Consider the following 22,464-nt stretch of genomic DNA (forward strand, 5'->3'; position numbering starts at 1 on the left):
AGTACATTTCCAGTTTTTATGGCACATGACAAATATAAATACTCTATGAATGTTGACATTGATTGTTTTAGGGGTGTTATGTTCACGGTTCTGTGGAGATAATTCAGAACCAAAAAGTGTCAATGCCTTCATGGACCCACTGTGTTTCAGTGGGGTGCAGTCATGTTGGAGCAGTAAAGGTCTCCCACAATGTTGCTAAAAAGCTGGAAATATATACACCATTTCAACCAACACTGCATTGTGCTTTGTGATCATGGACTTGTGCACTGCTGCCAGGTCATGGATACCTATTCCACAAAGGTCCTGTCATTCTGTTTGTGTGTATGTTACTTTGAGGAACAGTTTGGAAGTAACCCAAAAGAGGTGGACAAATACTGTCCACTATCTGCTTCATCACTCAGTGGTCCATTCTCAGAATTAGCATCATCTACCACTTAAACCGTTCTATTGCCAGTGTTTGATTATGGAGATGTGCTTGGGTTTACACACCTGTTTGAAATGGGCATGACTGAAACACTTTAAAATTAGGAGACTTGTCCACATACAACAATTAAAATTTGTGATTTTAATAAAAGCATTGTTACATTTTGACTATTATTTTGTAGGGAGTTATGTACCAAAATATGTCCAAATTAATTTTACAGTTTTCCTATTCTCTTTATCATTAATTAATTTCCAATAATCATGTAATCCTGATCGGGGCCTAATCAAAAGCACAGAAAGCAGGAACACACTTTGGACAGGCATCTAGTCCAGCACATGGCATCACACAGTCACAAACACACTGCACCTTTGGAGAATTTTATTCAACCAGTCTACCTACCAGCATGTTTTTGGTCTGTAGGAGGAAATCCACACAGACACAAAGAAAACTTGTCAGACCCTGACAGACAGTGACGCAAGGCAGGGGCTAAGCCCAGAACTCAAAGATCTTGCAGCTGTGTGACAACAGTTCCATGCCTTCCCGGCCTTCTCAGTATAGCTTGCACAAAACAGGTTAATAGTACTGTGACTTTAAGACTAACATTATGTATAAATTCTCTCGTGTTTGGCTGTATTTTATTCTGCCTTACACAGCAAGAGTGCAAATGAAAATACCCTGAGTGTCAGAGAGTGGGACAAATCATGTTCATTTATTCACATATGTATAGGTGTATAATCCATATGTATAATCCTGAAACTTTTGAAATACAGTCTCTGGAAAGTAGGCTTACAAACATGGCTGAAATGTGTGAACGGCCCGTATTTCTACAACTATGATACACAATTCCCAATAAGACTGAAGTCAAATTATTTAGCCTGAACACATTTCTGACCCGGAGGGTATTTCCCAGAAGGGGACTCCTCAGTTAGCCAGATAACTCAAGCACATATTTGAAGATTTTCTAATTAGATATTTATGACCACCTTTTGACCTTGTCCTTTTAAGGATAAAACTGTGGGCTCCCTATTCCCTATGTAGTGCACATCTCAGCCTAGGTAACTGGTTATTTTTTTTTAATGTACACTGAATATATTAGATGGGCGATTATAAAGTCTATGGCTGAATATACATGACCTTTCACTAGATATTCTTGGGTTTTCAAAGCCGTTATTTTATGGTCTATTATACAGTGTACTACAGAGGCAATAGGAATAAGACAAGACTGGCTGAATCCCAAATGATTCTATGTTGGATTCCTAGCACACCATCTGAGTGCAGCGTCACTGAAGGAAACTCATGGCTCTGTGTATTTTCCTGTCATGAAATACATATTGTACATTATATAATAGATCCTCTTTTCTATTGACTTATTATCGGTTATGCTCACTGTGTAACATGTCGTGCACATTTAGCTGTAGAAGCGATAGTTCATGACCTATGTAGTGAGTAGGGAACCACTTGCGATTCAGACATATCGAATGTCTGTGTAGTGCGCTATGAAGGGAAGTTGGAGGTATTTGAGACACGACCTACGAACACTTTTAATTTGAAGGAGAGCAGCACTGACGTTTCCGAGGCGTGGCGACAGCGGAAATGAGGTGGCCTTCTGTAGAGCAAGCGAAAAATAAACACGTAATCGAGAAGTAGCGACGCCGAGCTGCGCGGCTTTAAAGCTCTCAGTCCAAATACTGTTATTTTCGGATGGAAGAGCAGGCACAGGTGTGATAGTGTGGTGTTTCGGGAGCAGCTCTTTGCGGTACGTCCTTCGCATTCGGTTCGGTTCCGGAGAGCTGCGCGCTGCGGCTCCGTTAAACCGACAGCGCCGTTAAACAGGCACGGAATCGGTAAGATTTAACCGTGAGTCTGAGACCGAGTCTGCGTCTAAGTCTGAGAATGAGGCTGCGTCCTAAAAACTGCAGACGACCCGGACTACAGCGTTTATTCTCTCAGTAGAGCACTATAGGAAATTGAAGAAATGTAGTTACACCGTGTATTAGACATTTATAGAGGTTTAGATAGTTACACTGAGTATTACGCTGGTATTATGTGATTTTGGACATGGCCTTAGTCTGAGGCTTCGCCCAAAACAGTCTGTTCATACTAAACCTCATATCTTTTTAGAGTACAGAAACATAAGGAAAAAAATGTTAAAATTACGTTATGTAATGTGGTATGTACATCATAGTAGTGTGTGGTTTTATGTGCAGCCCGACTCCATATGTGTCCGAAACCATAAATACAAACACTGTCTTTGTCAATACAATAACCACCATTTGAAAGAGCACATTCATTAGTAAAGCTTGTGTAGTGTATTATGAGATTTGGGACGCAACCCGGCTATTTTAATGTCTCTGTAGTTATTAGCTGTCTAGCTAATGTAGCCTTAAGTTAAAACGGCTCTGCATACATATTTTTTTAGGTATGAAAATGAGCTAGTAGATATATGCCCATAACAAAGCTGTGTGTGTTGCTGTAGACAGAGATCTTAATAATTACAACAGCATGTCCGTATATGCTTGATTTTAAGGAGTGACCAATTGAGCAAAAAATCCCTCATCCAGGCCTGTAAATTCTGAACAGCTGTTATGACATTGTGTCTATTTGTGCTTTATCTGTCTTCAGATTTAGTCGGTTGAATGACTAGGTTAAGCCTTAAACTAGGCTTAACCTGTATGTCACAATTGGACATTCCTTTTCTTGTAGACGTAACTACATTTGGCAAACTGGCCCTAAAGCTTTACAGATGATAACAATTCAATGATAACAATGCACTATAAGCTGTTAAAAACTACTGTCAGGTTGGTTCATTGAAAGACTGGAACACCAGTGTGAACCCTGTAACTAGTCTAGAACACTACTAAATTGAACCTGTAGACTCTGTGACTGGGTTTTGGTGGATTCATGATGGTGATGATGATACTGAACTCTTTGATTTGTTGTTCCTTAGTGCAAAAATGGTGCGAGCAGCTCTGGTGACGGCCACTAGCCTGGCCCTGACTGGTGCAGTGGTCGCTCATGCCTATTTCCTTAAACACCAGTTCTACCCTACAGTGGTATACCTCACCAAAAGCAGCCCTAGTATGGCAGTAAGTAAACTGAATTATTAATTTTCATATATATATATATATATCATTTTTAATTTTTTTTTGATGTGCAGAAATGCAGGAATGTTGTTTTAATACAGAAAAATGAAGGGCACCATACCTTTACTTTGACAGAGTAGTGGACATTAAATACTGGCTTGGTGAAACTTTTTATTTGATTTGAAAATGCTGTTACAAATGTATTTCTAGGGATCTGCTGTTAAGCAGTAATTTTTTTTGCAGAAGAGTCGTGTGTGATTGACTTAATAAAAACAAAGTAAATTGTCCTATTGGTGCCTGTTCTGTGTTTAAAGAAAAACAATTGCATCAAACAAGTTTCAAAACGTCTTGTTAATTTTGGGAAGCTTTTACACTGATCTGTATAAACCGGTCTTTTTGTCAGGTTTTGTATATCCAGGCATTTGTGTTGGTTTTTCTGCTGGGAAAGTTCATGCGAAAGGTCTTTTTTGGCCAGTTGAGAGCTGCAGAGATGGAGGTAAGTTAGCAGCTCAACAAAACTGGATTGGTGATTTAAGGATGGAGAGCTAAACTTCACAATTTGTTTTGCATTTATCTATTTCCTGTATTACATCAGCACCTGATTGAGCGCTCCTGGTATGCCGTGACAGAGACCTGCTTAGCCTTTACAGTTTTCAGGGATGACTTTTCTCCTCGATTTGTGGCCCTCTTCACTTTGCTGCTCTTCCTTAAGTGCTTCCATTGGCTGGCTGAAGACAGGGTGGACTTTGTAAGTGAACAACAAATTCTATCAAAAATATCAAGAGACTTTTGTTTTTAATTTTCTTTAAAAGTGTGATATATTCTATCATCCTTCCTCTGTTTCAGATGGAAAGAAGTCCAAATATTTCATGGGTCTTCCATTTTAGAGTTCTCTGTGAGTATATAATGTTTGTAGCAGTTTTAATCACATTGCTGACTACTTCTTCTAATTCTTCTTCTATCATTTCTTCATTTTATTCTTCCTCTTTCACCTTTGAATTTGGACCATTGTCACAGTCATAACTATTTCAAGGGAGTGTAATTTCTGTAGGCATACAAAATGAAACATTTAACTGTTTCCCAAGAGCCCAGGTTTTGCATTCCTATTTTTAATATATGCAAATCTTGAGGCTGCACCTGGCCTAAGAAATGTGTGTCATGCTTTATGGCTTTATTTGGAAAGGATGTTTAATTAGTGCATCATGTTTTTTTTTTTCTTGCACAGCGCTGATGATTCTGCTGGGAATATTAGATTTCTTATTCGTCAATCATGCCTGCCATAGCATTATTACAAGAGGGGCTTCAGTACAGTTGGTCTTTGGCTTTGAGGTGATTATATGATTCTGTTTGCCAAGGGCAGTGTCCTGAATTGAACCTTTCATGACCTTATCACATTTCATCAGGATATATAGTACTCTTTTATACACACCTTAAACTGTTACACTATAATATTCAGCATCAGTGCAGGGAATTAATGTTTTAAAATATTGTCAGAAAAAGAACTTTCATCTTACACTTTTGCATGATGGATTATGCAAAATCACAATTAATGGAGTACAGAAATGTACGTTCAACAAATGACTAAGCAACGGGAGTATAACTGTTTATACCATTTTGTTTTTATCTGAGGCAAAAAAGGAAAATACTTCCTTTAAGCACACATTTAATGCCAGAAAGTGTACATCATTTATTATTTTCATTTCCTTCCTTTTTGCTTTTTTTTCTTCCCCTCACGTGTTCTTTCTCTCTTTCAGTATGCAATTCTTATGACTATGGTTCTTACCACCTTCATTAAGTACACCTTGCATACAATTGATCTACAAAGTGAGAACCCGTGGGAAAATAAAGCAGTCTATATGCTTTACACAGAGCTCTTTACAGGTAGGATTGATCAACCTTTGAATGTATTAGTGTGCAAAAACAAACTTCTTTTATATATTCTCTTACATTTGATCTCATTTATGCCCTTCAGGTTTCATCAAAGTGCTGCTGTACATGGCGTTCATGACAATAATGATCAAAGTCCACACCTTCCCTCTCTTTGCTATCCGTCCTATGTATCTTGCAATGAGGTGAGAGAATGTGCGGCCATTGTTATTCTAATATATCCTCTGACATATTTTTCCTAGTTATTTAGAATGTTCTTTCTTTCACCAGGCAATTTAAGAAAGCAGTGACCGATGCAATTATGTCTCGACGAGCCATTCGCAACATGAACACGCTGTGAGTGGTTTCTCTAAAAATACTGAAGGAGTCAATGTTTATTTATGTGCATTTGTTTGTTTCTAAATAAAGCATATTTGATGACACACAAATCTATGTTTTTTCAGCTATCCAGATGCCACTCCTGAGGATTTGCAAGCCTCTGACAACGTGTGTATCATCTGTCGAGAGGAAATGGTAACTGGAGCCAAGAAACTGCCCTGCAACCACATCTTTCACTCAAGGTTCCGTTGCAGTTTTGTATCACTCCTTTTATACATTAATGCATATGACTGCAACTGGTATTCACAAATGCACTTAACTCATCTGTAGTCCACAGGTATTCTCACAGGGCCAGTCATGATCCCTCAATGAGGATGTTTTGAGACAACCATTAGACATTTTGGGCTAAATGTGAGAGGGAATATAGACAAGGGTGTCTACTAGCTTGTTTTTTGTCATTTGTATTCCAACTGTGATGTGAGGGCTAACATTTGTTAGCAATGCATTTTGCCACAATGTAGTGCGAGGTTTACTAAATTGTCCCCAGCTGACAGCATCATGGGTAATAACTATAATTATCTATTACTTATTTGTTTGTTTAACAGTTGCCTTCGCTCATGGTTCCAGAGACAGCAGACATGTCCAACTTGTCGTATGGATGTTCTACGAGCATCACAACCTAATCCTTCTCCCACTCCTGCTGCTCCAGCAGCTCCTGCAGCCCCAGCAGCTCAGGCTAATGCTCCTGCACCCCCGGCTGCTAATGGTAAAGCTGATCAGCAACAGCAAAAGTTTCCATCTTATACCCCCTATGTCTTAACTCACTTCTGCTAATTGTTCTGCAATCCCCTTCAGTTGCACCAGGTATGATGCCTCACTTCCCCCCAGGCATTTTCCCTTTATGGGGTCCCTTCCCTGGTGCTCCACCGCCTCCTGCCCCACCAGGGGCTCAAGCTGCAACTAGCACTCCACAGACCAGTGCAGAAACAACCCAAACCACGGGGGCAGGTGAGCGTTTTCTCCTAATAATACAGTTTAATCAAGTCAAAGATTGTTCTCATATCTGGCTTACTGAGAAAATCAGCAAGATTGCTTACATATAAACATTTATGAGCATTTATTTGTGCACTTTTTAATTTTTATTATATGCTCACTATCCAAGGTTAATCACAGACATGTTCTGTTTTTTGTTCAGTTTGTCTAATGTGTTTGCTAACTGAATTAACTGTTAGGAGTAAAATGTGTATTTGAAATGAGCTGCATGCTGTGCCTGCAGAGAATGAAATGTTTTTGTAGTAATACAATTGTTATCATAAATGGTATTCTATCAAATCCAGAGAAATCATTTTCTCTGAATATTACTTGTAGTAAAATCAACAGCCAATATTCAAGCTGATTAACTAGAAAAATAACTGAACAGGCTCATGATGCATTTTTAGACACAGCAATATATAAAAACAATATTTAAATAATATATATATATATATATATATATATATATATATAAAAATCTCTCTCTTAGATGTTTGCATGCTCTTTTTGCAGATCCAGGTGCTAGTGGCTCAACTCAGCCCAGCACAGACAGTGCTGCCAGTGTTCCTGGAGGTGCAGTGCCTGGATTCCCATTCTCTATGCCTCCACCATTCCCCTCTGCACCATGGCTGCCCATGCCTCCACCTCCACCCTTTAGTGAGTATTATGGCACTTTTCCACTGGCCAAATCTGGTCCCTGCAACTGGGTATGTTTTCAGTCCCAGCTCACTCGGGGTTCCAACTGTGCTGAGTATGTACTAAATGGTGACGTGTAAACCCTGTAGACTGGCCAGAGCCATGTCAATCACCACGAAATGCAGAGCTCATTCAAATCCAGCACCAACTCGCCACTAAAGTTACAGCAACTTTCACATTTATTTTTATCTGACTCACAACTACAGCTCGTAACTTTACCTCGAGATATTTTGAAGAGGTTTATATGCTCCTTGGGCTGATGGCCAACGAGATTTCCAGTGAAAGCTGAACGTGCAACAAGTACAGTGGATCTGTGAGAACTGGTGCACGGAGCTGTGTTTAGTCTAAAAAGCTGAAACTACACGCAACGGCGCCCAACTTTAGCGCAGCCATTGTTTTGGTTTTCAAAGCCAGCGATTCCTGTTAGAGACAGGATTTTGTGACTCCACCGGCTCCATTTCACAGAGGAGCCCTGCCAGTGGAAAAGCGTCAAGCTTTAAGCGTGTTGAGCTGTGTGAGGTAGAGCTGGTCCCTCATGGTGGAAAAGCGACATTACAAACCTACTTCACACTGGTCACAAAACTGGTGGTATGTTATTTTATCAAACATTAGATTAGTTTACTTTAAAAATATGGCTGCATTTTGGGTGAATATCCAACTATAGATAAGGTTATATTTATATAAAATAACACCTCCTATATTCTGTTCTGAGCCAAGTCATACCTATCTTGTCTCTTAGTGTCATCTATGCCTCCTCCACCTGCATCTCTGTCCACAATGTCAGAGGAGGAGCTGAGAGAACTGGAGCAGGAGGGTCGCCGAGGTCTGGAGGCCAGGTTACAGTGCCTTCACAATATTCACACACTGCTGGATGCTGCCATGCTCAACATCCACCATTACCTCACCACTGTTGCCACACTCAGGTAAACAAAGTCTAACAACTGGGATTTTTCACTTGCTGCTGGTAGTTTCCATTGACCTTATGTCAGTATTTTAAAAATCCTCATTGTTGCAATGCCAAACACAGACTTTCACTTTCACTTCCTCTTCTGCTCACTAGTCCTCCTCGATCAGAAAGCAGCCCTGGCGTGGCCAGCAGAACTGGCAGAACAGAATCCTCTGCAGGCAGCAATGAGGCCTCTGGCCAGGATAGTGGTGCACAAACAGGTGAGTGATTTGACTGGAAAATGTCTGACCCTTACATTCCTTTAGTACTAATCTATAGTAATAAAAATAATAATAAAAAAATTCCTAGGCATGTATTAAGGTGTGTTTTTATTATTTTTTTTTTTATTTTTTTTTTTTCCCCCTTTTCCCTTCTGTGTAGTTGGTCCTATGAATGGAGCAACTGGCTTTTCCCAGCTAAATTCAGCCACAGCAGCAGATAAAGAAGAGAAGAAGGAGGAAGATGATGATGATGATGATGGTGCACCAAATGCTGCAGAGCTTAGACAACGACGTCTGCGCAAGTTAGAGACCACACCGCCTATTGACCACTGATCATTCATCCAATAAACCAGGCACAGAATGTCAGAATGGACTTCTTACAGTAGAAACACATCTCATACACCCTCTCTTAGCACTTTGGGTGCGTGAGATCAAATTGTTTCCAGAGAGGCTCTTATACGTGCAGATCTTAAGTGAAGCATGTCAAGTCTGTGTATTCTTAAAAGTCCAGTTTCTAAGTACTTAAAGGAACACTGAAAGATTTGGATTTTTTTTTGCTCATTGGACTTCACCCAGTGTAGTTAATTTTTACAGCGCTGTACTAAAATCAGTGGTTGGTGGGGTGGTGATTTTCTCAAAATTACATAATGCAGTTTCTGCAGTGCTGAGTCCAGAGGCAGAAGCTATTTTTCCCCTATTACAGGTCAGTAAAGCATCACAATGATTTTGAAGCTGTAATTTTAGGTAAACTAGTGTTCCCTTAAATGCAAAATTAATAATCCAAGACATGCCAGATGTCTCAATTTAATTATAGTTTAAAAATTATCTGTTGTTCTCACTTCAAACCCTCCCCTTTCCTCCTTCCTGGATGCCCGTTACACAGAATGAATAGAAGGATGACTTTCTTTTTTTTTTTTTCCTTGGATTTGCCATATGTCCTTAAAAGAGGATTTTTTTCCATTCATTATGCTTTTGATAAGTTATAGCTCTTTGAATTTTCCTTAGATTTGAATTTTGCTACAAGGGAGAAATCATACATGAAAACATTGCAGAGTAAATTAATATACATGTACATACTGTATAAAGTGTTTTAATAGGAGAATCTGTACATAATGCAGAATAAACTGTTCAAGTCAAATCTTTCCCCAATTACTCAAGATTTTTATATTACATCCTCTGGCAAAAATTATGGACTCACACAGCTTTTTTTTCCCTACATGGCAAAAGATGCAAAAGGATTAATTTAATTTTATTGCTACATTTTTTTTCTTTATTTCTAAAATAAACCTTAAAATAATTAACTGAATTAATGTCATGTCTAGATCGAGTATAGGAAAATAAACATGGAATCACTTTGTAATTTGCACTTCTAAAACACTGGCACAAATTCAAAATGATATTTAAACTGGAATGCTTGCATGCTGTTGACTTGGTCAATTGAAAGAAAACATGCACTACAGGAGTTGTCAGTTGAAACAATGAAAAGGATCATACAACTAAAACAAACCCAACACAGAGTGTGACAAAAAGATGTTGCTTGTTCCCAATAAGCTGTGTGTACAATTTTGTGCAAGCATAAACAAAATTGGAAGGGTGCAATAGAGAAACACATTTGTGGAACCAGGAAAGATGTCAAAGTGTAGAAAAATCAAAAATATATGAAAAATAAATTTGAAAAACAGGTAGAACCAGAATCCATGTTTGTGACATGACTAAGAAATTAGACACGTGAAACTAGGTTTACATTTAGAAAAACAAAAAAATCTCAACTACATCTCACAAATAAACAGAATAAAAAACAAGGTTACAGTGATGTGATTACGACGTGTGGATGATCAGCACTGAATATCAATTCAGTTTAAATTATAAATATGCATTGACCAAGCCTGTCTTCATTGTCTGGTGGTGTTCAAATGAAACAAATGCAATTAAATTATGCTGCTCATTTATGGTATTGGGTTGCATATCAGGTAGAAGAGAGTTAGTGGCAATCATTATCCCAAAAGTCAGTGCATATGTACTTGACCATTTTAGACACCTTTCTCATTAGGTAGAATACACGTTTGGTGAAGTCTTTTTTAGGACGATAATGCATCTTGCCTCAAAGCTTAGAATGGTAAAACCTTTCTTCAGGAAAGGCATCAACTAAATGAAAGCCAGCAAACAGTCCGGATCTAAAGTCTACTGAAAATAGGATAAAACTGTTCTCCCTCAAAATGCTATTCAAGAAAGTTGGGGGGCCAGGTTGATTATACAATATTGTATTTCATTATTGAAGTCCATGGCTATAGCAATATTATGATTTTAAGTAAGTTGCCTTAGTTGAGTTTTTTTTTTTTAGGATGCAAGAATGTTTAGACAATAAAAAGTCATTTTTTGTCAAAGTTTTAAAAGAGAAAAAAAAAAAAGCTGGGTGAACATCCACTTAAGTGGTGATAATTTTTGCCAGGGGAATATTACTAAAAATATTTCAAATAATGCAGTCATTCAAATGTTATTAACAGTTAAATTAATATTTTTTCATGTATAGCAAAAATAAGTGGGTTAGTCCCTTAGTATCTTCCCTTTAAAAATATTTAAAATGGAAAAAATAAATCATTCACATTGGTCAGTATTTTGAAAACAAAGGATACATGTTCTGTGATAATCAGCTTCACTATAGCTCTATTATTTTTATCAAAATATTGAGTGCAAGTGGAAAAACAGCAATTTATTGGTCCTTGTTTATGTAAACTGAGTCGAGCCTGCATGTCCGCTTAAAATGCTGGTAGAGTTATTAAGTTAAAACGATTTCTATTAAAGTTCTGTCTATAATCAAAAATATAGAAATTGCAAGGTGCAAGCATTTGTACATAGCATCAGTGCAAATAATACCTGCTGTTTTCCACAGGATCAGGTACTGATACAGTACTGCCTGAGAATAATCAAAGTCAAATCCCTAAATCCTTGCCTCAGTGGAGAGTTCAGTTCTGTGGAGTTGAGTAGAGAGAGTGATGCTGGTTGGTCTGATCTGTCCTATTGAAGAGGAGTGGAGTTGTCTCAATTGAGCCAAACCAGCTGTAAAGGATAGAAAGTGTTGGTTCTAATTCTGTTCAGCTTATAGTTTAGACATTTTTGGATATAACGTTTGAAACATTCCTTGCATAATTCTTAAGAAACCCTTTTAAAAAGGTATGTGAAAGATTTATCAGATTAGAATCTAGAATTGTGCATTTAATTAAATATTTATGAACAGCTTCTGAATAAACTTGAGGTAATAGTTCAATTCAGGATACAGTTAATATACCTGTTATTAGGGCGTAAACCATGTGACCAAGTAGAACTACTGTCACTATCCATTCCCCGTGGGTCATCAAAGAAATATGAGCGTGGACCCCTTGTGTTTATAACTGGACTGCAGTTCTGAAACAACATAAGAGGGGGGGGGTGTCACTAAGTTTTAAACAATATTCAGTGCTTCAAAACAGGACCACTTTTAAAATAAGAAAAGCTGACCGTTTCTTGAGGGGGACGAGGTACTCTGAAAATGAGAATAAGGAGGCTGGTAGGTAGTAGCTCCCATATGAAAAGGATAGCACCAAATACTATATAGCCCGTGTCTCCAAGTTCACTTTGAAGGTCAGCCTTGAGAGAAACAAAAGAAGAATTAAAAGGGAATTTTACAGTGTGATAAATTATAGTGCATTTCCATCTTCTGATATTTTATCATTTTAGATCATACCTGATCTGAGATGTTGTACCAGTCAAAGCCAAAGGATGCTACCCTGTGATTCTGAGACAGGATGAGCACAGCAAGGTTATAACATGCTCTACTCGAGAAGAGCAAAATTACACCAGCTCCCAACACTGCTGTCCGGCAAACAGTGGTCCCCTGCAACACAAGAAATATAGTGGCACCTATGGAATTGCATTTTCAAAGTTTAGAAATGAACAAATATTTGCCATCACCAAGTTCAGAGAGAATTGTAAATAGAAATGCAATCAGTAATCAGACTAACATTACAGTTTTTAGTACTCAAACATTTTCAATAATAATAAAAATTCTGCTAAAACAATATGTACACTGACCAAGCTCTCTATTTTAAAATCAGACTAGCCAGAAGCACAGGACTTGTGTTGGGGTCTGTCTTCCTGACTAACTTTATCTAATAAATACAAACTAGATTTATAATGCTGTTATACAAATTTCTCACTAGTGACCCTGAATTACCACAACCTCATTGGCCCCAGTGCTGCTTCTTACTTGAAATCTCAGTCTAGAACTGCAGATTCAGTCCAGTGAAGTTTAATGTTAGCTGACTAAGCATGACATCTGGCTTTGTGAGATGTGAAGGTGATTAAATAAACACATAACAATAAAAAGTCACTATTAATGTGGAATACCTTGCTATGTAGATAAGGGCTGGTGGAGGGAGAGAACCGGGTCAATATAAGCAGGGAAGTGGCCAGACACACAGCCTCAGCAATAAAAAGCAGGTCATTCACCAGGACTCTGATCAGAACCAAACTCCACGTTTTGTCTCCAACTTCATGTATGGTCCCTCGCTCCCCAAGACTGGCACAAACCACGTTAACACATAAGAAAACAGCACTCATGGTTGCATACACACCACGTGCAACCCACCTGAAAAAAAGACAACTATTATAACATCTCCCTTAAAAAAAACATGCATTTGGTCTCAATATTCAGTCACTCATATTTTTTGTCACTTACAATCCTTTACTTGGCTCTATTCTGAATAATCCTCTAACTTTAAGGACAACCTGTTGGAATTAGACACAAAAATAAATAAATAAATAAATAAAGATAAAAGGTTAAAGAACTGATCACTATCAGTGTATCAATCTAAATTTGACTCTGAAAAAGTTTACCTGAGTGAAGTACAGATTGATGAGACTCAGAGTGAAGAACTGCAGGCACACAGGACAGCAGTAGAGGAGCCAGTAGATTGGAGTGGGCAAGTGGTTTGCCGCAAGTGCATCACCAAAATAAAAAGAAAAAAGTGTAGTACGAAGGGCTGCCCAGAACAGGCAGAAAAAAAGAAAAGCACTCTGGTAGCTCCACCTTTTATGGCGGTACAGTAACAACAGCCAAAGCTGAATGTACACTATCAAAAACAAACTCCCATAGAGACATGTGTAAACTATAGTGACCCCAAGTTGTACAGATGGAGCCATTGCAGGACTAATGGGCAAAGGTGGTGGCGGCACGGAAGAGTTGGGATTAGGAGGTGTGACCTCCATAATGGCGATTATCAAAGGAGAATATACAGAAACTATTGAGAAAATTGTCCAGGATTTCAAATGTAATCAAAGTAGATTTAAACAAGTGAGCAAAAGTGCATTATAAATATGGTCAGTAAAGAAGCTAAACTATTTGGGCCAGCTCAGTGTGTTCATCTGTCTCGAAAATGTGTGATCTTTATCTTTGGTTAACCTGAACCATGAAAGACAGAGATAGCTAAGTTCTATAGACGAGCTGTTATGCAAGTTGGCTGTAGATAATCAAGGAATGCTGAAGTTTATCAGGTGGGGATTTCTAGACTGGAGAACACATGGTAAACATAAACCCTAAATCCCCATTGTCCCTCTAACACAATCATCTATTTCTGACGGTGGCATTGCATTCAATTTAAAGAGCACTGGCAATGTAAACAATTTTATATGCTCCGATCAAAAACAACACAGATTTTGCCTTTTAGCAAGAAGAACGAAGCCAAATATGTCTCTTGGGTCCAACCCTGTAATGAAAGTGAAAATAATTATAAAAAATACAAAGAAGCTTTAGTTAGCTTTTTATTCCACATTAACAACGGAAGCAATTTAAATTATGACACTCTAGAACAGAACAGCCGCAGTATTTAAGGTGGAACGGTAAGTTAGAGTAAGTTCCGTTATTATTTAACAGCATTACGACTAATAAAAACAATCTTGGCTAACAAATCAAAGTACCCTGTGTTCCATGTACAGCTATATTTCAGTCAAACTAAATCCGGGAACAAAGAAATAACGATCAGACTGGTTTTATATCACGAACCCAGCCGATATGACTGGTGTGTTTTGGTTTAACTCGGTTACACCAACAAACAAAACGACAGTAAACACAGCTAGCAGCAAACCTGCTACATTACAGTGATATGCTCATGTGACTTAGTTCACATATAACGTTAATGTTACACTTAAATCGACATTACAGTATATAACACTGTCTGTGGAATTGATACGATACTTAAAGCCAAACGAGCAAAGAAATGAGCGTACCTTATCTGCGTTACAGTCTTACTAGCTACCAGCTGTCAGACCTTCTTCCTTCTGAGTCACATTCAGCGCTGAAGCGGAATATGAAAGCACTTATCTGTGACTATGACACAGCGCCATCTAACGGCTAAGGTTTATTTATTGTTGTGCAGCCTGGCAGTTGTTTCTATTTTTTAATTCACGCCAAACATATACACTACCAGAAAACGACTGAAACTAAGCAACTAAAACGAAGAAAGTTTATATTTAATAATAATAAATGTAGCAAATATATTTATAAAAATGCAACAATAAAATAATTAAGCAAAATGAACAATAACATTAAATATCTATAAAATATAAACTGTTAAATAAATATAAAATAATTTAGAAACACTATAAATATATTAATTATATTAGTCGTGAATAACAGAGTCTAATTATCAGAGGCTGATTGTAATGTATTTGTTGTTTCTGCCTCGTCATTTTTACCAACGCAGCCGCCAATAGTGACTGAGAGCGGAAACGGCGGCCAGTTCAGTTTGAATCAAAATCTGTTGACATTTGTCTTGGCGCTTGGTGTTGTGGTCTAGTGCCCGAGATAAACCAACCCCTACGATTTAAGACAGAATATTAATAGCATGTGTCGGTGTAATAGTTGTTAAACACGCTATTACTGTTGATAAACATCGAGCAAATATTTTTTTATTGAAGAGTTTTGTTGATTCTTTGACTTTTGCAATGGGACGAAGGCGGTCATCTAATTTAGATACACCACTTAGGCGGTCAACACGTCTCAGAAACATGGGCTTTTATGCAGAGGTGGGTATCTGGTATTTGGCACAACACTGAGGTGGGCTTCTTTAAAAAAAATATTTCCACCTTAAACACTGCACCGTTTAAGGTGGAGCGGAAAGTCGAGTGAGAAGCTGGCGAATGAGAAACCAAGTTCAGCCTCGTGTGTTGAGTTGGAGCTGGTGAAGTAGGCGAGGTTTTCTGACTCTGAACAGACCCACAGCCACGTAGCAACAACACCAGAGAGAAGCCGGTCCTTTACAGCAAGCCCTCTCTCCTAATAATACAATCAGACCATCTGCTAACATCTTTAGCTTTTCGTGGCGTTATATAGAAAAGGCTGCTGAGATATACGGCAGTTCACGGTCACACTTTAGCGCGAAAGCTACGGGTTCTGCAGGAAATAAAGTATCCGAGATAGAAATTTAGTTCCTGTTGCTAAAGATAGAACATATATTGCGTGTTTAGCTAGGTATCTCGGTATTATCTACGTAGCAGTGCTCATCATGGTAAGTTGGCGTTTTTTGTCTTCCTTCTTGAAAGAAATACAGCTGGCTAACCTGGCCGTTTTAGCTGAACCTACACAACGTTCACTTCCTATCTAGCATAGATATGTATCTAGCTCCTGTTTGAAAAACGATAACCTACATAAATATCTCTACTTTATACGGACGTCTGATTTTCCTGGTTTGTATTTGGCTTTTTTATTATGCCAATTTTGTGTCATTAAAAGTTATACACATGAACGTGTATGCCTGCATCGAGGCAGAAAATTAGTGTTTATCACATATTTTAAGCTTTAAATAGTCAGTCTCAGTATGACACCCTTCCATAAGTGTAATGACCCATAATTTGCTATGAAACAATTCTTCACGTTATCCTTTTTTATTTTAGGAAAGTGATGATGTGCATTTTGAGACAGCTGAACATGAAATTATAAAGGAGGATGAAGATAAGGGAGCAACTGATAAAAGGATGGAGGGTGAAGAATCACGCAAAGCTGGGAAACCCACCTCTCGTATCCCCACTTTCCAAAGCTCATTGGCTCGTAAGCGAACCACTGCCCCAAGTGCAGAGTCATCATTGGCAGCAAAAACTGAGGGCTCCAGTAGAGAAGGCCAAATGAAAGAGAAGGCAGAGACTTTGAGAACAAAATTACCAGTATTAGGGGACAGAGAAACTGCCTGTCTGTCCCCACACATACGTTCAAGCAGCACTGATAATCTCTCTCTTCCTGACTCTTCAGATCCTATATCTGAGACTTCAGGTCCCAGAGCCCTTCCAGTAAAACAAAATAATTTACCTGAACCAAAAACATATGCAGCCAAGGGATCTGAGGAGCCTGAAGGTTTACTTTGTAGACCCAGTCTCAGGGCTGAGGCAGAGACATTTGTGACTGATTCCACTTTAGAGCCACAGTCTGTTAGTATTGAGTCTTGCACTGAAGATAAAGATTCAGAATTGTTTCTTCCAAATGAACTTATTGAAAGCCTTAGCTCACACACTTCCCCTGAAGAGTGTTTGCTTGCACCCTCTGAGCTTTCTGAGGGACAAAAACTTTATGAAGACACTACGAGTTTTGAAGAAGATTTTAAAAATGCACATGAAGAAGAAACACCACATTTACCCGACTGTGGAAAAGAATCTGTCATGCACGATACTGGCAAGCAGTGCCTTGAAGACGCAGTTGTGATTAAAAAGAATGAAATTTTTCAGGCTGGCATGTCCTCTGAAACACCTCCAAAAAAGCGAAGTACAGAAGTAGAGCCCTCAGAAGTAGAACACAGTAGGAGAATGTCCTCAGGGGTAAGTTGTACTTAATTAATCAGTACTTAATATTATGTTCTTGTTTTATAGCATAATATTTACTTGAAGAAATCTAGAAGCGATCAGCAGGCTTTCTGTGATGTGTGACCTTTTCTAGTGTTATACCAATAACATATTGGTATCAGCAGAGATACTGGCACTTAAACACAGTTTTGATATTGGCTACAGAGAGCACAGATACCATAGGTGTGTTGGAAATGGCCCACTATTCACTATTCCCTGCATTTATTACACTGCACTTTTCGGGACACACCCCATGAAGCAGAACTGAGCATACTGAAAAACATGCACTCCACCAGATGTAGCTCAATTTAAAGTTGGGGCAGATTATAAAAAGACTGGGTATTTAATTTACATTACTGTTTTTGTCGATTTTAATGGAGACTAGAAATATATCTCACACACTACACAACCCCAAACTCCCCAACCAAACATGCAACTAGCGTAGAGACACAGATAAATACGGACGTACAACTTGCTGTGGTTATTGTTTGTGCTGCTGTTTGGGTTCTACAGGTTATACTCATTATTTGGGGACATGTGCATCCAGCACTATGTAATATATTGTAGGTTTTCATAGTTTTACCGTTTAATCCATCCTCCACTGTAGAGCTTCACTGTGCCTACTTAAAGTCATGTAGTGTCTCCCAAGCTTAAGGCATGCCAAAGAACACTGACTTCATTCAAGCAACCACAGAGAAGCACACTAAAATAGGTCAACAGCAGTCCTTAGAAAGTGCATTTCACAGTTGTGACAAATATCCTCATAACAGTATAATAAGCTGTTCAGTCATCTAAACTTTTCTCAGGAACGTTTTAAAATAAAGGCTTTTTTGTATATTTATTTTGCATTTTACAGTCTAGGGGAAAGAGCTTTGTTCTCTTCTGTCTCTTTCCAACTGTTGTGCTGCTTCTGGGTGGATTTGGTCAACATATATGGCTCTATGGTGTCCCCACATCTGTCTCTCACCTAATGGTGCAACTGGAACTACACTGGTTTGAAGGTTTTTGGTTACCACAAGAAGAATGCAGCTCTGATTGTAGGTGAGAAATATCACCTACATTCCTTTATTTTTATTAAGGGTGGAAAAAAACAACAACAGAATTTTCCAATATATTTAAACATGGTACTTGTCTATTAAACTTGTCCATCAGGCTCACCCTTGTTGAGAGTCTCCCTGACGGCCTACTCTTCCCTCATGACTCTCCAAAACTGCCGAGCATTTCACATACCTGGACCAGCCTCCTCAACCGTGCTAACATCTCTGTCAACATTGCTGCTTTCTACCTCACACTCAGAGACTCAGATATTGGTCTTACTGAGCCCAGTGCCATGCAGGTAAAACAGTTAGCCTTGCGCATGTTTGTGTGTCTTACTTTGCATTATCCACAGAACTTTGAAAAATTGAATTTGGGCTATATTTCAGGGCAAAGAAGTTTTTAACCAACTGAAACAGCTGGAATCTAAAGGAGTGAACCTGCAAGTTGCGGTTAATGCCCCACAGACATCCACAGCAGACACGGATGAGCTAGCAGGAACAGGTTGATAACGATGTATGACATCCTTTTTTTAAGCATAACATTCAGCATTTTTTTTGCATTCATTTTGTTTAATTCTCTTCTGTTTAGGTGCAGAGATCAGACATATCAACTTTCAAAATATCACTGGGGGTATTGTCCACACTAAGCTATGGGTTGTGGACAAGAAGCATATGTATATAGGGAGTGCAAACATGGATTGGCGCTCTCTAACCCAGGTATTTAATTAAAGTATTTGCATCTGGCATTCACAAACAAGTAATTTGTTCATTTTATGATATCAAATTATGAAGTTAGTTATAGAGATATAAAACCAGGAATGAATATCCCTGTTAAGCTATTACCCCTTACTCTGGCAGGTGAAAGAGCTTGGGGTTTCTGTGGAGGACTGTAGCTGTTTGGCACAAGATGCCTCAAGAATATTTGGAGTCTACTGGGAAATCGGTGGTCAGAAAATTTCTTCCCTTCCTCCTTACTGGCCTGGCAGATTCTCAGCTCTCTCCAGCTCTAAGTACCCATTAGCTGTTAAATTCAACGGTGTCCCTGCACGTGTCTATCTGTCTGTGAGTTCCATTGCCTTGCACTCAAATGCATCAAATGGATGCCAGTCACTGCACAAAGTGTAACATATGTGTCTTTGTGTGTGTTGGTTGAAGATGTGTGCTAGAGCTGCATAATATACAAAATGCCATACTGTGAGGATATTTGAACTTATTTTGATTGTGCTGTTTTGCAAAATTTTAAAAACACTAAATTTCACACAAATGTCTTGAAATATTAAATCTTTCAGGAATTATCTTAGATTGTGCAAGACTTTCAGGGCATTTGAAAAAAAAACATTCATTATTTGGGGTTTCTCTATATACTACATCCTCTGTGTTTGAGTATCACAAAGACAACTCATAAATAAAAAATTGTGCAGCCTTAGTACACTTGGTTATGGTACTTGAGTCCATTCTATGTTTCATAGTACTGTTAAGCACATCATCATTTCTCAAATTCATTCCCCTTCTTCTCTGACTGCTTTCATGTTAATTTCACAATATGTAGTGTTTTATGAAGCTTCCTTGTTATCTGTTTGTCAAATACGGCATCCATCTGCTTCAAATAAGTATCTTTGAAGCAAATGTAGTGCATGTACATGTGCCTCTTCTGTGAAACCTTTTTCTTGTGGCAGACAAGTGCCTTCATTGTTTTTGCTGAATGCAATCTTGATCTAACTTGGAAATCTTTTGGTTTATTTGTTTTAAAGAGTGCTCCACCTCAACTATCCACATATGGACGGTCAGATGATCTCTCAGCTATTCTGTCCATTATTGCTGATGCCAAGGAATTTATTTATGTGTCTGTTATGGATTATTTCCCCATGTCTCAGTTCACTCAGCCAATAAGGTAACAATCATTTAGAGATTTTATGTTGATAGAATTGGTTTATATTTTTGGGTGCCTAGAATTTTAAGCTTGTGGAAAAAACCTATTTATTTGTGCTGTTTACATTAAGATACTGGCCTGCCATTGACTCAGCCCTTAGAGAAGCTGCTTGTGCTCGAGGAGTGGAGGTGAAGCTGCTGGTCAGCTGCTGGAGTCATTCACCTGGGGCCATGTTTGTTTTCCTGAAGTCTTTATCAGTACTCAACAAGACTCCTCTCAGATGCAACATTCATGTTGTATGTTAGAGTTTCTAGTTGCATGTTAACAATTTCCAGACACATTTATTGACTACTTCTTTTTGAGACTTATTCATTTATTTGGGTCTTTATTTATTTATTTATTACACATTATTTCACAGAACGTTTTTGAGGTTCCTTCCACACCAGAACAACAACTTATCCCCTTTGCACGTGTGAATCATGCTAAATACATGGTGACTGATCGAGTTGTCTACATTGGTAAGATATTGTGCTCTATGAACTTTTGATATTGTCTCTTTAGAACTCTAGCATCTTTTGGCAAAACAGCTAACAACATATAGGTATGGATTGGTGGCTGAGGTTCTATGTTGGGTAACCCTGCTGAGGTCATTGCAGCAATTCAGGATAAGCACACAACTTTACACCAAAAAGAGTTATTGAGCTAGACTAATAATACTAACACTATAATACACAATAATAACACTATAACTGTCTACCTCTATAACATGATAAGAATTGTATGCTACAAAATGCTACAAATGTAACAGTTTTGGTTTGATTTTAAAATAACTATCAGCTCTAATTTGTTTTACCTGGCACAAATTTCACTTTTATATTATGTTTATAGGAACTTCCAATTGGTCTGAAAATTATTTCAGCCAGACTGCTGGAGTTGGGTTTGTGGTGAATCAGACAGGCTCTGTGGTGGAAAAGGGAAGGCAAACCGTGCAGAATCAACTACAGAAGATTTTCCAGAGAGACTGGAATTCTGAATTTTCTCAAGCACTCTCTGACAATCATGCAGAATATTGCAGTAGTAAGAAGAAAAAATGATTTATTGTAAAGTTTTTACAATATAAGCATGGTTTAATATATTCAGACATATGTGCGTCAATTTCATTGAACCCATTGACATACTATAACCTGATTAACCAAACATGACTTTACTCTGGGCAACATTCAGTTTTATCAATTATATCGTTAAATATATATCTGTATATATTTTCTTAGCCTGTTGTACATTTTTTTTATTTCTTATTTTTAATTCATGTATTTATTTTATTTTTTTTGTCTTCTAAAATGTATTTCTGCAGAATGTCTTGAAGGAACTCTAATAATCTGGGTCCAGGTTCCCAAATGTATCTTCGAATTAAGAACATCTTAACAGAGAGAGTGTGTGATGCTCGCTCAACCATCTAAGAATCAAACTTATGCTAAAAAAGCTTTTGGGAAGTCCCCCCAGTACTATGTAAAATAAGCAGAAATTTGAGCATGTAGGTTATGAGAATGTTTTGAGTGGATTTCAAATTTCTTGGGAAAAACTGCCTTGCTGAGAAACTGTAAAAGTGCATTTGAGCCTGAAATAAATGTAATGTTTTCTGTTACTTTAGAACAGTGTCATTATTTCCAATTGGTAACAGACATGCTGCTTTATCTTTTTAAGTTCTTTCTGGGCCTTTACATGTTCTAGCCTATATCCAGCAGTAATAAATGTTGGTGCTGTTTGACAATATCAGGAACTATTTGTACCAAAAACACTGGAAAATACCTGTCCCGCAAAATTCAATACATATCAAGACACTAGCTGTCATAGTGAACTCTAAAGAAAATGACATATTTATATGCAATCCCTTCCCCAGTGTTTTCACGTATCTACTCATTAGCTAGGACTTTCTAAATTAATTGCTCACAATACTACATTGGAAGAGTGAGGGTAAGCACATACTCTGAGATGTGTGAAACATGATTAAAAATATAGGGTACCATTACTACAGAGATATGTTCCTAATGGACGGTAAGTTTGGGCTGGTTCTTGCAAAGATTTAGA

At 38.1% G+C, this 22,464-nt stretch overlaps 3 protein-coding genes across 5 annotated transcripts; 2 read left to right on the forward strand and 1 right to left on the reverse strand.

Moving 5' to 3' along the window:
• The first annotated feature begins 2,008 nt into the window (after positions 1–2,008).
• syvn1 (synovial apoptosis inhibitor 1, synoviolin) lies at positions 2,009–9,772 on the forward strand. Of its 2 annotated transcripts, none has more exons than XM_066648912.1 (16): positions 2,009–2,180; positions 3,372–3,510; positions 3,911–4,003; positions 4,103–4,255; positions 4,354–4,402; positions 4,733–4,836; positions 5,262–5,388; positions 5,480–5,579; positions 5,665–5,730; positions 5,838–5,954; positions 6,318–6,478; positions 6,568–6,720; positions 7,258–7,401; positions 8,180–8,363; positions 8,501–8,607; positions 8,768–9,772. In XM_066648912.1, exons 2-16 carry the CDS (start codon positions 3,379–3,381, stop codon positions 8,938–8,940), a joined length of 1,863 nt encoding a protein of 620 aa, XP_066505009.1. In that variant the 5' UTR covers positions 2,009–2,180; positions 3,372–3,378; the 3' UTR covers positions 8,941–9,772. The 2 variants fall into 2 exon arrangements, with proteins under 2 accessions (XP_066505009.1, XP_066505008.1); XM_066648911.1 differs by having other exon boundaries at positions 2,009–2,268; positions 8,768–9,771.
• gpr137 (G protein-coupled receptor 137) lies at positions 9,735–14,946 on the reverse strand. The gene is made up of 8 exons (XM_066648914.1): positions 14,869–14,946; positions 13,480–14,348; positions 13,322–13,371; positions 12,991–13,231; positions 12,329–12,478; positions 12,103–12,231; positions 11,894–12,009; positions 9,735–11,664 (listed from the first exon to the last, which is right to left on the reverse strand). Exons 2-8 carry the CDS (start codon positions 13,849–13,851, stop codon positions 11,571–11,573), a joined length of 1,152 nt encoding a protein of 383 aa, XP_066505011.1. The 5' UTR covers positions 13,852–14,348; positions 14,869–14,946; the 3' UTR covers positions 9,735–11,570.
• Positions 14,947–15,372: 426 nt separating this feature from the next.
• pld7 (phospholipase D family, member 7) lies at positions 15,373–21,992 on the forward strand. 2 transcript variants are annotated; one of them, XM_066649257.1, is made up of 12 exons: positions 15,373–15,666; positions 16,534–17,445; positions 18,326–18,510; positions 18,622–18,805; positions 18,894–19,008; positions 19,096–19,223; positions 19,365–19,568; positions 20,258–20,397; positions 20,507–20,672; positions 20,795–20,894; positions 21,265–21,453; positions 21,731–21,992. In XM_066649257.1, exons 1-12 carry the CDS (start codon positions 15,586–15,588, stop codon positions 21,799–21,801), a joined length of 2,475 nt encoding a protein of 824 aa, XP_066505354.1. In that variant the 5' UTR covers positions 15,373–15,585; the 3' UTR covers positions 21,802–21,992. The 2 variants fall into 2 exon arrangements, with proteins under 2 accessions (XP_066505354.1, XP_066505357.1); XM_066649260.1 differs by lacking the exon at positions 15,373–15,666 and adding an exon at positions 15,777–16,148.
• Positions 21,993–22,464: the final 472 nt, after the last annotated feature.

Source organism: Hoplias malabaricus, chromosome 17, assembly GCF_029633855.1.
Source record: "Hoplias malabaricus isolate fHopMal1 chromosome 17, fHopMal1.hap1, whole genome shotgun sequence".
Classification (NCBI taxonomy): domain Eukaryota; kingdom Metazoa; phylum Chordata; class Actinopteri; order Characiformes; family Erythrinidae; genus Hoplias; species Hoplias malabaricus.

Coding starts and splice junctions, on each gene's coding strand:
- gpr137 (XM_066648914.1), bottom strand. CDS start 13,851: ATGGAGGTCACACCTCCTAATCCCAACTCTTCCGTGCCGCCACCACCT. Junction 13,372..13,479: donor TCAATCTGTACTTCACTCAG/GTAAACTTTTTC, acceptor TAATTCCAACAG/GTTGTCCTTAAAGTTAGAGG. Junction 13,232..13,321: donor ATAGAGCCAAGTAAAGGATT/GTAAGTGACAAA, acceptor TCTTTTTTTCAG/GTGGGTTGCACGTGGTGTGT.
- syvn1 (XM_066648912.1), top strand. CDS start 3,379: ATGGTGCGAGCAGCTCTGGTGACGGCCACTAGCCTGGCCCTGACTGGT. Junction 5,389..5,479: donor TTACACAGAGCTCTTTACAG/GTAGGATTGATC, acceptor TATGCCCTTCAG/GTTTCATCAAAGTGCTGCTG. Junction 6,479..6,567: donor TGCACCCCCGGCTGCTAATG/GTAAAGCTGATC, acceptor AATCCCCTTCAG/TTGCACCAGGTATGATGCCT.
- pld7 (XM_066649257.1), top strand. CDS start 15,586: ATGGGACGAAGGCGGTCATCTAATTTAGATACACCACTTAGGCGGTCA. Junction 15,667..16,533: donor ACATGGGCTTTTATGCAGAG/GTGGGTATCTGG, acceptor TTTTTATTTTAG/GAAAGTGATGATGTGCATTT. Junction 20,673..20,794: donor TCAGATGCAACATTCATGTT/GTATGTTAGAGT, acceptor ATTATTTCACAG/AACGTTTTTGAGGTTCCTTC.